The sequence below is a fragment of the Sphaerodactylus townsendi genome, linkage group LG01 (genome assembly GCF_021028975.2).
Source record: "Sphaerodactylus townsendi isolate TG3544 linkage group LG01, MPM_Stown_v2.3, whole genome shotgun sequence".
In the NCBI taxonomy this organism is placed as follows: Eukaryota; Metazoa; Chordata; class Lepidosauria; order Squamata; family Sphaerodactylidae; genus Sphaerodactylus; species Sphaerodactylus townsendi.
In genome coordinates this window covers 7,423,034-7,439,209 of record NC_059425.1, presented here as the reverse complement: position 1 = coordinate 7,439,209, position 16,176 = coordinate 7,423,034, and the positions used below count along the sequence as shown (strand labels likewise).

Below are 16,176 nucleotides of genomic sequence, written 5' to 3'. Positions count from 1 at the left end.
ATGTTTATTGTATGTTTAAAATATGTTGTAACCCACCCAGAGCCCTTCGGGATAAGGCGGGATATAAATCCAACAAAATAAATAAATACATTTGGGTGTTGTTTTTTTTATTACAAGTTTCTAGTCCTGAGTATAGACTTTGTCCTGTGCAATTACATCCTCAGCCTTGTTTGATGGGAACCCGAAACTTTAGTTCCTGAATCCCAAAAGGGATGAGTCCCGCCTCCCTCCCTTCAACCTTTATTCTAATATCTTTGCTCTGGTTACTGTTCTCTAGAGTCCACTATGACGGGAAGGACCGCCCCAAACCAGGCTACAAAATCATTGACACGACTCCGTACAGCCGCTCTGCCAACCTGACATCTGGAGGCCCTGGGCACCAGCGTACCTTCCTGACCTACCGGCGAGCCAGCGAGGGTCAGGGCTACAGCACCTTGGGTGTCACCGATATCTGTCTTATCATGCCAAGCAAAGGGGAGAGCACGCCACATACATTTTGTCGTGTGGACCGGAACCTCAACAGCGGCATGGTGGGTACTGGGGCAGGAGATTGGGGCCTGGGTAGGAAATTGGGGCCCGGGTAGGGGAACCATTGTGAGCAGCCTGCTTGATTCCTTCTCACCTTTCCATGCTCTTTTCTTCCCGCAGTGGGGCCCAGCGCTCTTTCTCTGCTACAAGAAGGCGTTGGCCAAAGGGAACACCCTGGTCTATGAAGCAGGTAGGTGGCAGCTCACAGAGGATATGTGGCACTCCCTCAAGATCTTGACCATCTCAGGAATATTGTTTCTTAGTAGCTTGCTTGGTTGCTGAGAGTGGAAACCGTTTAGATCAATTGAAAGATATTGCTGGTTGATCCATCAACAATTTTTTACCTGTTTTGAAACTGTTTTCCATCCATCGAGATTCGAAGCCGGTAGCAGCTTAGAGATCAATGAAATTTTCACAGTGTAATGTTTCAAGAGTCAAAGTAGAGCTTATATCCCAAAAATCTCGTTGTAAGGTGCTGCCGGACTTGCAGTTCTACCACAAACCAACATGACTGCCCACTGAAACTATTTTGAACACACATGCATGTGAAACAATAGATGGCCAGTGCCATGGTACAAGAAGTAGTGAGAAGAAAATGTCCTATTGGTAGTCAGTATGGCACATTTTATATTTTTATATATGTCAGGACTGCAACTCCCAACATGCACTTGATCCCGCCTTTTCCCAAAAAGTTCAGGAAAACAAACTGAAAAGCTACATTCCACCGGAGCTTCTTCCTCGAGTCCCTTGCGAGATTGGCAGAATATAAATGTAAAGTACAAACAAACAAACAAACAAACAACCTGTTGGTTAGACTCACAGCAAATAAATCACCTTACTCCCCCAATGAGGACTCAGGATTATTTACATCCTGTCAGCATCCTCCATTTTATCCTTATAAGAAGTTGTTGTGAGGATAAAATGGAGGACGCTGACAGGATGTAAATAATCTTGAGTCCTCATTGGGGGAGAAAGGTGATGTATAAATGAGGTGACTAAATCAATAATAAGGAAGTTGTATGAGAAGAACATTTTCCCTTGGGCGCTTGGCACTGAAAGAGGAAGTAGCCTTTTTAAAAATGCTATTCAAAAGAGCCATTCTTTCATTTGTATGGAGCAGAGGTTGGATGCCTTTTCAAAACTGGCATCGCATTCCTACCTATAAGGATAAAAGAATTGATGATGCCTCTTCTCAAATGGTGTTAATAATGCATTCCCTCCAGAATGTGGAAGAAACAGAATGCCTCTTCAGTGAGGAAACCTGATTGTCACGTAGGGGCACCTCACAAACATTCATCTGTTGTATTTTTCTCATGTGAATGAAATGAGAACAGTTATTTATTTGCTTATTTACAAAATTTATAACCAGGACACCTGGTTGTCAGGTAGAGGTACCTCACAAATACTCTACCTCACAGGGTGTTTGTTGTGAGGGGGGAAGGGCAAGGAGATTGTAAGCCCCTTTGAGTCTCCTGCAGGAGAGAAAGGGGGGATATAAATCCAACCTCTCCTGCTCCTGCTCCTGCTCCTGCTCCTGCTCCTCTTCTTCCTCTTCCTCTTCCTCTTCCTCTTCCTCTTCCTCTTCCTCTTCCTCTTCCTCTTCCTCTTCTTCTTCTTCTTCTTCTTCTTCTTCTTCTTCTTCTTCTTCTTCTTCTTCTTCTTCTTCTAGGAGCAATACTACTTCTTCTAGGAGCAGCAGTGGCATAGGAGGTTAAGAGCTCGTGTATCTAATCTGGAGGAACCGGGTTTGATTCCCAGCTCTGCCGCCTGAGCTGTGGAGGCTTATCTGGGGAATTCAGATTAGCCTGTACACTCCCACACACGCCAGCTGGGTGACCTTGGGCTAGTCACAGCTTCTCGGAGCTCTCTCAGCCCCACTCACCTCACAGGGTGTTTGTTGTGAGGGGGGAAGGGCAAGGAGATTGTAAGCCCCTTTGAGTCTCCTGCAGGAGAGAAAAGGGGGATATGAATCCAAATTCCTCCTCCTCCTTTTAAAAAAAGAACTGTCGTATTTTATTCATATATGAATAAAATGAGAACAGTTATTTATTTACTTATTTACAACCTTTGTAACCTGCCTTCTGCCCATTGAAGGCCCCGAGGGCCAAGGTGGCTAACCAAAAAACAGCATTTAAAAATGTAACATAAAACCGATTGAAACCAAACCTAGGATACATATATCAAACACAGAGGTGTCAATTTAAAACGTAAGTCCAAAAGGAGGGAGTGAGGAGGTCTTCCCCTGGTGGCGGAAGAAAGCAGAAAACATTGATGAAACCTGATTTGATCAATGGGCCAAGATTCATTTTAATAGTGTGACTCCTTCATTCTTATTTTTGTAAAGGCCACATCACATCAAGTAGCTTTTTCAAAAAAGGCCCTACATCTCATAAAAATCAGTACATCTCTTTTTGAAGTTACAGAATAAAAAGCATTATCACAATTAAACCATATAGTGATGTGGTGGTTAGAGTATTGAGCTACGGTCAGGGAGACCTGGGTTCAAATTCTCCCTCATCCATCAAACTCACTTTGTTTAATTTATGTCAAACTGGGTTTGGATCTCACAGATCCCTTCTGCGAACAACAGCTTTTCCCTCTCTGTTTGAGCCTCTTGCTTTGATGAAAGGCGTCTTGGAACTGTTCCATTAGTAGAGAAGGATCCATTGGATCCATCCTAGAGATTTGATTGGCTGTCCAGATTTTTTAACATTGTCACCGCAGCACAAGGATCTTTGCTGTGTTTGAAGGAACAGCCATTTTGTGCATGGTTCCTACCAGGCAGGGTCAGAATTCCAAAGGTGACCGTGCGTCAGTGTGGTGTAGTGGTTAAGAGCAGGTGCACTCTAATCTGGACAACCAGGTTTGATTCCCCGCTCTGCCAGTTGAGCTGTGGAGGCTTATCTGGTGAACCAGATTGTTCTTGTGCGTTCCGACACACGCCAGCTGGGTGACCTTGGGCTAGTCACAGTTCTTCGGAGCTCTCTCAGTCCCACCCACCTCACAGGGTGTTTGTTGTGAGGGGGTGAAGGGCAAGGAGATTGTAAGCCCCTTTGAGTCTCCTTACAGGAGAGAAAGGGGGGATATAAATCCAAACTCTTCTTCTGAAAGCGTCTGGGGACCTCTGCTGTCGAAGAAAGGTGGGACAAAATTTATAGATAACCATGGACCCCATCTTGATGTGACTTGGGGCCGTTTTTCTCATTCCTCCTCAGGTCTCCTTAGCCGCTACCCTGAGGAGGACGCCGAGAGCTTTCCGCTGCCCGAATCCGTGCCTGTCTTTTGCTTGCCCATGGGGGCCACCATAGAGAGCTGGCCGGCAGACACCAAATACCAGCTTCCCGTCTTCTCTACCTTCGTGCTGACCGGGGCCTCAGGAGACAAGGTAGCATGAGATGGGTGGGAGGCTGGTCTGGAAAAGGCAGGCTACCATGAGGAGCCCATGCAGTGTAGTGGTTAAAATGCCAGACAAGGATCTGGGGAACTCGAGTTCGAATCCCTGCTCTGCTGTGGAAGCTCGCTGGGTGAGGTTGGGCACACTTCACACACACTCGGCCCGTCCTACCCCACAGGGTTCTTGTGAGAATAAAATGGAAGAGAATAGGAGAAAAGTTGAAACCACTGGGGAGAATGGGGAGCTGTATCATTCACTAATGATACAAATAAAGAGGCAGTAAAATGGCTGTCTAGGTGAGAATGGCGGCCTGTCTGTGAGGTAAATAAAATAAGCCTGGGTGCCAGCGGCATTACATCTCCGAGGGGAACGGACGGCAGGGGCGCAGTTCCCTCTTGGCAGGATGTTTATCTGGCATTGTGGGTGGAGACGGCAGATAAGCAACCTGACAGACAAGCGTAATAATAACTAAGTGCTTCCTTATTACCTTATGATCCTTGCGGGCCCGTGGCTCAGTGACAGAGCATCTGCTTAGCGTGCAGATGGTCCCCGGTTCAATCCCAGGTATCTGCAGTTTAAAGCAATAGGCAATGTGAAACGCCTCCGGTCTGATACTGTGGAAAGCCAGGCTGACTTGATAGACCAACAGGCTGGATCAGTATAAGGCTGCTTCATACGCGCTGGTTACGGGGAGGGGCTTTGAGTTAGGGGCGGAGCATCTCCTCGGCATTCCGAAGTCCCCCGGTTCTACCCCGGACATCTCCACTTAAAAAGGTCAGGCAGAAGATGATATGAAAGGCCTCTTCCTGATACTCTGGAGAGCTGATGTAGTCTACAGGTGTTTCGGGATGAGGCCGTGGCTCAGTGCTAGAGCATCTGCTTGGCGTGCGGAAGGACGCTGGTTCAATCCCCTGAAACTCCAGCTAAAAGGGCCGCATAGTAGGTGACGCAGAACGCCTCCGTCTGTGAGTCTGGAAAGCTGCCACACGGCTGACTGGACAATACTGACTTTGACCAAAGGTCTGATTCGCTATTGCGCAGCTTCAGGGGTTCACTTTATGAATTATCATAAGCAGCTAGGTGTTTGCCTTCCCTGGCGTTGTGTGCGGAGCCCTGCCCTCTTGTCCTTATGTGTACAGTGTGCTAAACCCTGCTATCCGACCCCTAAATGTATGACCCCCCAGGTGTATGACTCCTGACCCCTGCATGTTTGCCTTTAAGTGAACAACATATTGAGTGCTACATCCTTGTTACTAAGTGCCCGTGCCTATCTGCCTTGGATCCCTACCCTCCCTGATTAGGTGTACGGTGTTCTGACTCCTATGCTTGTCCCTTGGCATATGACCCCCCGACCCCTACTTTCTTGCCTCCTGCTCATTTCTAGTGTCTTGTCCCTAGGTGGAGAGCACTCTGACCATTACTCTCTTTTCCCTTGGTGTATGGCACAGTGACCCCTACTCACTTGTCCCTGGGTGTATGACCAGTGGTGGGATCCAAACATTTTAGTAACAGGTTCCCATGGTGGTGGGATTCAAACTGTGGCGTAGTGCCAATGGGGCTGGGCGGGGCACAACAGGCCGTGGCCAGGCATTCCGGGGGCGGGGCATTTCTGGGCGGGGCTGTGGCAAGGACGCAGCCGCTGCGCCGGTCCTTGGGCAGGAAACGAATGCGCGCAGGCTGCCACGCATGCCAGTGCACCTGCTAGACTTCTTCAAGTTCTGCGTGCTACTGCTGAGAGGAGGGGCGTAACTAAGGCAAAAATCACGTGGCAAAATCACCCATTAGTAACCTCCTCTCGGCACACACAAATAATTAGTAGCCTACTCTCGGGAACCTGTGAGAACCTGCTGGATCCCACCTCTGTGTATGACCCACTGATCCCTACTCTCTTGTTTCTTGGTATGTGGCACGCTGAGCCTTGCTCTCTTGTCCCGAGGTGTGTGGCGTGCCGACCCCTACCTGCTTTACCTAGGTGTACGACCCGCTCATCTCTACACTCTTGTCCCCAGCTGTATGGCATGATGACCTCTACTGTCTTGTCCCTAGGTATAGAGCACACTGCTCCCTGATCTCTTATCTCCAGCTGTATGATCTGCTGACCCTTACTTTATTGTCTCTAGGTTTATGACCCTCTTATCCCTGCTTTGTTGTGCAACCCTCTGACCCCTCCTCTCTCGTCCTTAGGTGTATGGCATGCTGACCACTACTTGTTTGTCCTAGGTCAGTGATGGCGAACCTTTTTGAGACCGAGTGCCCAAATTGCAACCCAAAACCCACTTATTTATCGCAAAGTGCCAACCCGGCAATTTAACCTGAATGCTGAGGTTTTAGTTTAGAAAAAACCGGTTGGCTCCCTCTTCCTCCGCCCCACCCGCTCGAGCAGGGGCCAGTCTGCTCAAGCCTCCAGCAAGTCCCGTGCGTACAGCTCTGTGCCTCTCTAACATCTCTGCCTCCTCTGCACCCCCCCTCGGCAGCAGCCACCTGGAGCATAGGCACCAGGCCCGCCAGCTGAGTCCTTCCTGCTCACTGGGGTGCGTGCACATTGTGTTCAGTGGCCCAGGCCAACTTGGTGTGTGTTGGTGTGTGTGGGGGGGGAGTGATTTTCCACCCCCCACATGACGGACTCTGTGTGCGTGTGCCCACAGAGAGGGCTCCGAGCGCCACCTCTGGCACCCGTGCCATAGGTTCGCCATCACTGTCCTAGGTCTTTGGCACGCTGACCATGACTGTCTTGCCATTAAGTGTACAGCACAACGACTCTTATTCTCTTGCCCCCCTGTGTATGATCACCTGACTCCTATTTTGTCCTTAGGTGCACGACCTGCTAATCCCTAGTGTTGTGACCCTAGGTGTACCACCGTTAGGCAGAGGCGTAGCTTCAAGGGGGCGGGGCGGGGGCGGACATTGGTGTGGCAGGGGCGGAGGACACACTCGTGCACCGGGCGCTTTCCCCCCTTGCTCCATCCCTGCTGTTAGGTCTTGGACCAGGAATCAATAAACAGACTCTGGATACAGAATCAGTAGTTAAGAACAGTTTTTTCCCAAATAAGAACAGTTTTTTCCCGAATGCCATCACTCTGTTAAACAAAAAATTCCCTCGATAATGTTAAACTATTTATTATATACTTATTATATAATTACTGCACTACTTTTTTCATCATTCCTATTACCCATCTCCTCCCACTTATGACTGTATGACTATAGCCTGTGCTGACATTTTATTTTATTTTATTTTATGATTTTACATTTTATGTTTTCATTACTACTGATTGTTTCCTGATTGCTTACTAGACCTATATGACAATCATTAAGTGCTGTACCTTATGATTCTTGACAAATGTATTTTTCTTTTATGTACACTGAGAGCATATGCACCGGAGACAAATTCCTTGTGTGTCCAATCACACTTGGCCAATAAAGATTCTATTCTATTCTATTCTATTCTATTCTATTCTAGTTTTTGTTGAGTTGGCAACAAGCTCCCTAAGTTCAGGAAGCCGGGTCTGCTGGGACTGGCATCTACATCCATTTTATCCCCATTTGCCTTCCTCTATATCCCCCCTTCCTTTTCCCCAGAGAATGTGTGAAGGTAGAGTGTGAACAAGTGTGTTTCTCTCTGTGATACACCTCTGAAGATGCCAGCCACAGATGCAGGCGAAACGTTAGGAACAAGATCTACCAGACCACGGCCACACAGCCCGGAAATCCCACCACAACCAGTTGAATCCAGCCGTGAAAGCCTTCGACAAAACATCCTACTTGCTTGTTCCTTGATCAGGGGTGGGCAATTATTTTTTCCATGGGGCCACATAAGAAACAGAAAATATTGTGGAGGGCCGGGCCAAAAGGCAGGGGGGCGAGGTGCTTTTGAAAGGCCCCATGGCAACCAGCTTCTGAGGGGCTTTGAAAGGCGCCTCCCTCCCCAGCACGGCAGGGGGGCCAGTCAGGGACATCCGGCGGGCCGAATGTGGCCCGCGGGCCGTATAATGCCCAGGTCTGTCCTAGACGGACAATCTGCTGACTCCGGCCTTCTTGTCCCCAGGTGTATGGTGCCGCCATCCAGTTCTACGAGTCCTTCCCGAGGGAGTGCCTCTCAGAACGGCAGTGCCTGTGGCTGAATCTACTTACCGTGGTCGACCGGCGACCCATCACCAGCAAGACTGTGCAAACCCGGAAGAGCATCTGCGTCTTGTCTCACTGGCCTTTCTTCGACGTCTTCTGCAAGTTTCTCACTTTCCTCTACCGCTACAGTATCTCGGGGCCCCACGTGCTTCCGCTTGAGGCGTAAGTTGCCATGGGGTGAGAAGGTGGCCTCCCAGTCCTTTCCCAGACCCTCCGTTCCACCTGCGTCTGCCTACAACTGGGCTATGCAGTGAGGTAGAAATGCAGCGAGGTAGAAAAGTGGCAGAAGAGATAATCAAATCTGACTTTAGATGGGGGTGTGTGGGTCATATTTTTATTCTCCCGCCTAATCACACAGAATTCTGTGACCTGGATGGCCAGGGCAACCCTGATCTGGCCATATCTTGGGAGCTAAGCCAAGTCAGCCCTGGGTGGGAAACCACCGAGGAAGTCCAGGGTTGCTGTTGCAGGGTTGCAGGTAAATAGCAAACCACCTTTGCACATCTAAAACATGATGGGGTAACCTCTCATCATTGTTTCCTTGTAAGAATCCCTCTGAAGCTAAAGTCTGCTAATGAGGCCCAGATGAAAATACCATCTTAAAAGTGCTGGTCAGGTGGGTTTGAAAGTATCACAGGGCCATTGCCCCATAATAAGAACATAAGAAAGAACTGGTTGGATCAGACCAGAGTCCATCTAGTTCAGCACTCTGCTACTCACAGTGGCCCACCAGGTGCCTTTGGGAGCTCACGTGCAGGAGGTGAAAGCAATGGCCTGCTGCTGCTGCTGCTCCTAAGCACCTGGTCTGTTAAGGCATTTGCAACCTCAGATCAAGGAGGATCAAGATTGGTAACCATAGATCGACTTCTCCTCCATAGATCTGTCCAAGTCCCTTTTAAAGCTATCCAGGTTAGCGGCCATCACCACCTCCTGTGGCAGCATATTCCAAACACCAATAACACGTTTGTTTCCTTTTATTAGTCCTAATTCTTCCCCCCAGCATTTTCAATGAATCCCCCCTGGTTCTAGTATTGTGAAGAAGTGTTTCCTTTTATTAGTCCTAATTCTTCCCCCCAGCATTTTCATTGCATGCCCCCTGGTTCTAGTATTGTGAGAAAGAGAGAAAAATTTCTCTCCGTCAACATTTTCTACCCCATGCATAACTTTATAGACTTCAATCCTATCCCCCCTCAGACGTCTCCTCTCCAAACTAAAGAGTCCCAAACTCTGCAGCCTCTCCTCATAAGGAAGGTGCTCCAATCCCTCAATCATCCTCGTTGCCCTTCTCTGCTTCGATATCCTTTTTGAATGTTGGATCATGCTCTGATTCACTGCAACTTTTCTTCCACCTGTCTAACAAAAGTTGAGGTTCTTCTCAACCTGTTGGTTTTGTCTGTGTGTTTTTTTTTTAATAGTACAGGGTATTATAGAGAAATTTTGGGTATTGAAAAGCTGTGTTTTAAAAAATCCGTAATAAACGGTTGCGATTGTGTGTTGCTGACTTTTCAGTCATCCCCTTTGGGGAATCTCATCTGCTGGTTTGGGTGGAGAAAATAACAGGACTGATACTTGTCACTGAAATATAGTAATTAAAGGTGGGATTTCAGGGGGGTAGTTAGAATTTTTGTTCTTAGTCCTTTTGCCTGGAGTTGTTTCTTCCTGGTGACTTTTACACTGTTTACTTTTTAGACACGTCTCCCACTTCATGCATAACGTCCCCTTCCCATCTCCACAGAGGCCCCGGATCCTAGTTCAGGTACGGCCAAGGGGGTGACCCCAAATATTGCCTGGCTGTGATAGGCTGAAATGGAGAGGGTTGTTCTTCCAGGTGCAAGCGTCAGCAAATATTCTCGTCCACTCTCAACTCAGAGAACTGTTGTCCTGTAATGGCTTAAATAGCTTGGAATGCAGGATATGTCTGTTGGGTGTGTGTTGGAACGGACACTGGCCAATATATGCCTTTTTTTTAATGGGGCCTGTCTTTTGAACTGAACATGGGTTGGATGACCTGTGCCTTTGGCTCCACCCACTTGTATGCCAGCTGAGCTGAAGTCTTAGGGCTTTTTAACCCCTGCTTGCCTGTTGCGAATGACTGTGTGGCCTTCTGTGTTACCGTTTCCCAGTACCTGAGGCTCATTCCGCACATGCAGAATAATGCACTTTCAAACTGCTTTCAGTGCTCTTTGAAGCTGTGCGGAATGGCAAAATCCACTTGCAAACAGTTGTGAAAGTGGTTTGAAAACGCATTATTTTGCGTGTGCGGAAGGGGCCAGACAGTGAAAAGCTGTGGTTGCATATCAAAAAGAAGGCTCAGCCAAAGACTATATCAGTGGAAATGGTCTGTGGCATCGGAGACTTCGATGGGCCAGATAGCAACCGCCAAGGGTTGGATTTGCACCAGTATGATTGCTCTGCATTCCCCAGTCTTGCAACAAGGAGCCCTTTGCTGCTGTTATGGAGCCCTTTTTTCCAGGACTCTAACCCACAAAGTCGAGGCTGATTGTGTTCTCTCTCTATCCCACCAGATGTCTTCTTATGACAACTTGCTGTTATGCCAGCCTGTTTCTTCGCCACTGCCACTGAGGTAGGAAGAACAGCGGGGGGACAACGGAGGGGTGGGAGGGTCAGTGTTCGTGCCCAGGGGCCTAAGCAAAGGGCTCCTGGGATGCATCCATCCGGCAGCATCCTGCTGTAATGGGGGTGAAGATCTAAACCAGGGGTCTTCAAACTATGGCCCTCCAGATGTTCATGGACTGCAATTCCCATCAGCCCCTGCCAGCATGGCCAAGTGGTAGGGCTCACGGGAATTGTAGTCTATGAACATCTGGAGGGCCATAGTTTGAAGACCCCTGATCTAAACCATCCTCCGTTCCTCCTTCCTTTGCAGTGGAGCCAGCTTCCTGACCCTGCTACAGACACTGGGCCCCGAAAACGCCGTCGCCCTCCTCGTGGCGGTCCTCACCGAGCAGAAGTTACTCATCCATTCCCTGCGGCCAGACGTTTTGACTAGTGTCGGAGAAGCCCTGGTCTCTGTGAGTATTGTTTTCATACTAGGGCAGTGGTGGCGAACCTATGGCACGGGTGCCAGAGGTGGCACTCGGAGCCCTCTCTGTGGGCACGAGCAAATAGAGTCCCCCCCCCACACACACACACACACTGACATCTAGGCTGGCTTGGTCCACTGGGCTTGATTATTAGCTAATTGATTATTAGCATTATTAGCATTAAACCTAAGACCTAGTTTTGGGGAAGCAGTGTAGTTAACCCTGTTAAGCGCTGTTAAGCCCCACTGATTTTCATGCGAAGAACTAAAGCGCGATCCTTCACCTGGCAATAAGCTCAGTTGCTGGCGATGGGGCTTGCTTCTGAATAAACCCTCCTAGGGTCGTGATTCACCCGTTGGAAGAGTTGCACAGTTGCTTCAAAGCAAAGCCACCGACTACCACCAAGCTTACTCCCGAGTAACGCGTGCCTCGGAGCCAACCGTTTTCCCTAAACTAAAACCTCAGTATTCCGGTTAAATTGCTGTGTTGGCCCTTTGCGATAAATCAGTGGGGGTTGGGTTGCAGTTTGGGCACTCGGCCTTGAAAAGGTTTGCCATCACTATACTAGGGGCTCCGCTCACCAGCCCCATAGTTCTCTTGTGATATTTAGCTTAAAATATTGGATGAGCCGTTCCGTTTCCGGCACAGCAAGTCCCACGACCATACCGAGGACCAATACTCCTGGCTTTGTTTTCTGATGAGTTCCACCCGCCACAGACGAACAGCCAGAGTCAGCGTGCTGTAGTGGTGAAGAGTAGATGGATTCTAATCTGGAGAACCGGGTTTCATTCCCCACTCCACCACCTGAGTGGCAGAGGCTTATCTGGTGGACCAGATGTGTTTCCGCACTCGTACATTCCTGCTGGGTGACCTTGGGCTAGTCACAGTTCTCTCAGGACTCTTTCAGCCCCACCTACCTCACAAGGTGTTTGTTGTGGGGAGAGGAAGGGAAAAGGATCTTGTAAGCCACCTTCAGTCTCCTTACAGGAGAAAAAGGTGGGATATAAATCTATACTCTTCCTCCTCTTCCTCCTCTTCCTCCTCCTCCTCCTCCTCCTCCTCTTCTTCTTCTTCTTCTTCTTCTTCTTCTTCTTCTTCTTCTTCTTCTTCTTCTTCTTCTTTTTTGTCGTCGCTGTTTAGGGGGAAACCCAGCATGTCGGGGAGGATGCTAGAGTGAAATGCCTGATGAGCTGGTTATCTACATGCAGAGAAAATTTTATTTCATAGCTCTTTTGAAACTCACAAATAGCAGCTCGTGATCGACAGATCCACCCTGGTATTCTGACACAGTCACTTCCTTCCTGGCTGAATGCCAACCCTGAATCTCCTCTCTTGTGTGTTCTTGCAGATAATTTTCCCCCTGCGCTGGCAATGCCCGTATATCCCACTGTGCCCGCTCACCCTGGCCGATGTGCTGTGCGCCCCAGTGCCCTTCATTGTGGGCCTCCACTCCAGCTACTTTGACCTCTATGACCCGCCTCACGATGTCATCTGCGTCGATCTGGACACCAACACCATTTTCCAGTGAGTCTTCCCTGCAGGGCGGGCCCAGGGTTCAGCTTCCTGGACCCCTCTTTCCACTTGGGTAGCCTGTTCCTCGCTGATTCCTTTCCATATTTGGTGGGGGCTGTAATACCAAATTGATTCCAGGCTAGTGGTAGGACTCTTATATCTCCAGATGTTATAATTACATTATTATCAGGATTCCCTGCCAGCATGGTCAATTGGCCATGCTGGCAGGGGCTGATGGGAATTGTAGTCCATAACATCTGGAGTGCCAAAGGTTCGCCACCATGGACCTAGGCGTTGCATGCTTAACAATCAGTTGTTATGTTGCGCCCCCCCCCGCCCCCCCCAAATAGCTGCTGCCACTCTGGATACTGGTTGGGCAGAGATGTTGGGCATGGACCACAGGGGCTGATGGAAATTGTAGTCTATGAACATCTGAATCGCCACAGTTGGACACATCTGGTCTACTCTGACTGGCAGCTGCTATCCAGAGATTCCCACTGAAGTCTTTCCCATTACCTATACTCCGGGGAACTTTTAACTGGAGATGCCGGGGATTGAACTTGGAAATCGATGATCAGTTGTGTAAAACGGTTGTGGATCTCCCTTCTGGCCATGCCTACGTTGGGTCTATGGGTACAAGTCCTAGGAGCAGCAGTGGCATAGGAGGTTAAGAGCTTGTGTATCTAATCTGGAGGAACCGGGTTTGATTCCCCGCTCTGCTGCCTGAGCTGTGGAGGTTTATCTGGGGAATTCTGATTAGCCTGGGCACTCCCACACATGCCAGCTGGGTGACCTTGGGCTAGTCACAGCTTCTCGGAGCTCTCTCAGCCCCACCTACCTCACAGGGTGTTTGTTGTGAGGGGGGAAGGGCAAGGAGAGTGTCAGCCCCTTTGAGTCTCCTGCAGGAGAGAAAGGGGGGGATATAAATTCAAACTCTTCTTCTTCTTCTCTAGGTGTTTTTTTTTTAATTATTGATTTTGGATTTATTTCCCATTCCCGGGGCTTGGGGCTTGGTGGGGCTCACGGCTTTCAGTAAATAACCTATCAATACATACAAGAACAAAGTTAGAAAATCTTAAAGTACCATCCATAAAACAGTATTCTGTTTCAGCCATTAGAACATGGCGGGAAGGGAGGAAAGTTGCCATTGAGCTTGCTTTTATATATCTGAACTGTTTTTATGCCTGTTTTATTGTTCGCCATCTTGAGCCCTGCTGAGGAGGGCGGGAGATAAATGGAAAAATAAAATAAATAAAAATTAAATTAAAATGTGATCATTTTGGCACCTGACGACTAACATCCCAAACTGCTGTTAAAAATAGATGGCGCTGCTAAGAAGGAAACAGCCTGGCACGGTGTAGTCGTTAAGAGTAGATGGACTCTAATTTGGAGGACCGGGTTCGATTCCCCACTCCTGCATATGAGCGGCAGTCTCTGATTCGGTGAACTGGATTTGTTTCAGCGCTCCTCCACATGAAGTCTACTGGGTGATCTTGGCCTAGTCACAGTTTGTTCAGGACTCTCTCAGCCTCACCTACCTCACAAGGTGTCTGTTGTGAGGAGAGGAAGGGAAAGGGTTTGTAGGCTGCTTTGAGTCTCTTTACAGGAGAGAAAGGCAGGGTGTAAATCCAGATTTTTCTTCTTGAGCATCCTCAACAGGAGGAGGAGGAGGAGTTTGGATTTATATCCCCCCTTTCTCTCCTCCAGGAGACTCAAAGGGGCTTACAATCTCCTTTCCCTTCCCCCCTCACAACAAGCACCCAGTGAGGTGGGTGGGGCTGAGACAGCTCCGAGAAGATGTGTCTAGCCCCAGGTCACCCAGCTGGCGTGTGTGGGAGTGCACAGGCTAATCTGAATTTCCCAGATAAGCCTCCACAGCTCAAGCGGCAGAGCGGAGAATCAAACCCGGTTCCTCCAGATCAGAGTGCACCTGCTCTTAGCCACTGCTCTTAGCCACTACGCCACTGCTGCTCCCTGCTGGAACAACTCTGTCTTACAGGCCTTATGGAATCCAGAAAGATTCTTCAGGGCCTGGATGACACGTGGCAGAGAGATCCACCAGGCAGGGGCCAGTATCAAAAAAAAAAAAAAACCTCTTTGCCTTCTCTATTGGGAGGGACAGTTGAGCCGGCTCTGTGGCCTTGGTGCTAAACGGCAGACCCACGTGGATGCAAGGGACCAAAGGCATTCTTTTGGGGGGTCATATGGGAATATACTGCCACAGGAGGTGGTGGTGGCCACTAACCTGGATAGCTTTAAAAGGGGCTTGGACAGATTTATGGGAGTGAGAAGCTCGATTTACTATGGCTACCTAATCTTTCATGAAGATCCCTTCTTGATCTGAGATTGCAAAATGTCCTTTAACACAGACCAGGTGATCGGGAGCAACAGCCGCAGAAGGCCATTGCGTTCACATCCTACATGTGAGCTCCCAAAGGCACCTGGTGGGCCACTGCGAGTAGCAGAGAGCTGGACTAGATGGACTTTGGTCTGATCCAGCTGGCTTGTTCTTATGTTCTTATGTTCTTATGAATAGGTGGCCCTGTAGCTACGAAGGTCCCAGACTCTTTAGGGCTTTCAGCACCAGCGTGGTGTAGTGGTTAAGAGCAGGTGGATTCTAAACTGGAGAACTGGTTTTGATTCCACACTCCTCCACCTGAATGGCAGAGGCTTATCTGGTGAACCAGATGTGTTCCCCCACTCCTACGTTCCTGCTGGGTGACCTTGGACTAGTCACAGTTCTCTCAGGACTCTCTCAGCCCCACCGGCCTCACAAGGTGTCTGTTGTGTGGAGAGGAAGGGAAGGAGCTTGTCAGCCACCTTGAGTCTCCTTACAAGAGAAGAAGGAGGGATATAAATCTAAACCTTCTTCTTGATTTTCCTGGGAGTGAGCCCTGTTGAATACAGTGGTAAATAGGTGTTGGATCAGGGCACAAGTCCTCGCTTCTTGGACCACCACCCCCACCCCCCGTATGAACCTCTAGCGGGGCTCGCCATCCATATTCAGTTTAGAGCCGTGGTGGCGAACCTTTGGCACTCCAGATGTTATGGACTACAATTCCCATCAGCCCCTTCCAACATGGCCAAAGGTTCGCCACCACTGGTTTAGAGGATTTGCCAAGCACCTTTGCAGGTTGGGGGGGGGGGGCAGGTTGAGGTGTGTGGGCCGGGTGTTTTAGCAGGAGGCACTAACTGTACGGGCAGCTTTCTCCTCGCACAGGAGTGAAGAACGGAAGCTGCTGTCCCCGAGGTCCCTGCCCCGGAAACCCTGCAAGGTGTTGTTGGCTTCGCTGCACTCCCAGTTCCAGCAGCTGGATGAAAGTGAGTAAAAGGGGTGGGGGAGAACTGGGAGCAGGGGGGGAGGGGATCAGGTTTTAATGCTGCAGAATTTACTGGCTGTGAAATTTGGACTCTCTGGACGCCCGTACATCAAAAAGGACTTTGCAGAGCTGGGGAAAGTATGGCCAAGAGCCAGAGGCGTATCTAGGGAAAATGTAGCCCGGTGCAAAATCGATTTCGAATACCTTTAATGGCATATGAATAGTTTAACATCAACATGGCAAGATAACAACAGCC

At 49.1% G+C, this 16,176-nt stretch overlaps 1 protein-coding gene across 1 annotated transcript in view; it reads left to right on the top strand.

Moving 5' to 3' along the window:
- Window positions 1-16,176, top strand: part of DENND4B (DENN domain containing 4B) — a 70,088-nt gene that overhangs the window by 20,556 nt on the left and 33,356 nt on the right. Inside the window, exons 3-11 of the mRNA XM_048503379.1 lie at window positions 278-530; window positions 649-718; window positions 3,744-3,913; window positions 7,965-8,206; window positions 9,734-9,800; window positions 10,570-10,628; window positions 10,932-11,076; window positions 12,437-12,612; window positions 15,821-15,921. Coding sequence (XP_048359336.1) covers window positions 278-530; window positions 649-718; window positions 3,744-3,913; window positions 7,965-8,206; window positions 9,734-9,800; window positions 10,570-10,628; window positions 10,932-11,076; window positions 12,437-12,612; window positions 15,821-15,921 — 1,283 coding nt within the window. The remainder of the gene's footprint in view (window positions 1-277; window positions 531-648; window positions 719-3,743; window positions 3,914-7,964; window positions 8,207-9,733; window positions 9,801-10,569; window positions 10,629-10,931; window positions 11,077-12,436; window positions 12,613-15,820; window positions 15,922-16,176) is intronic.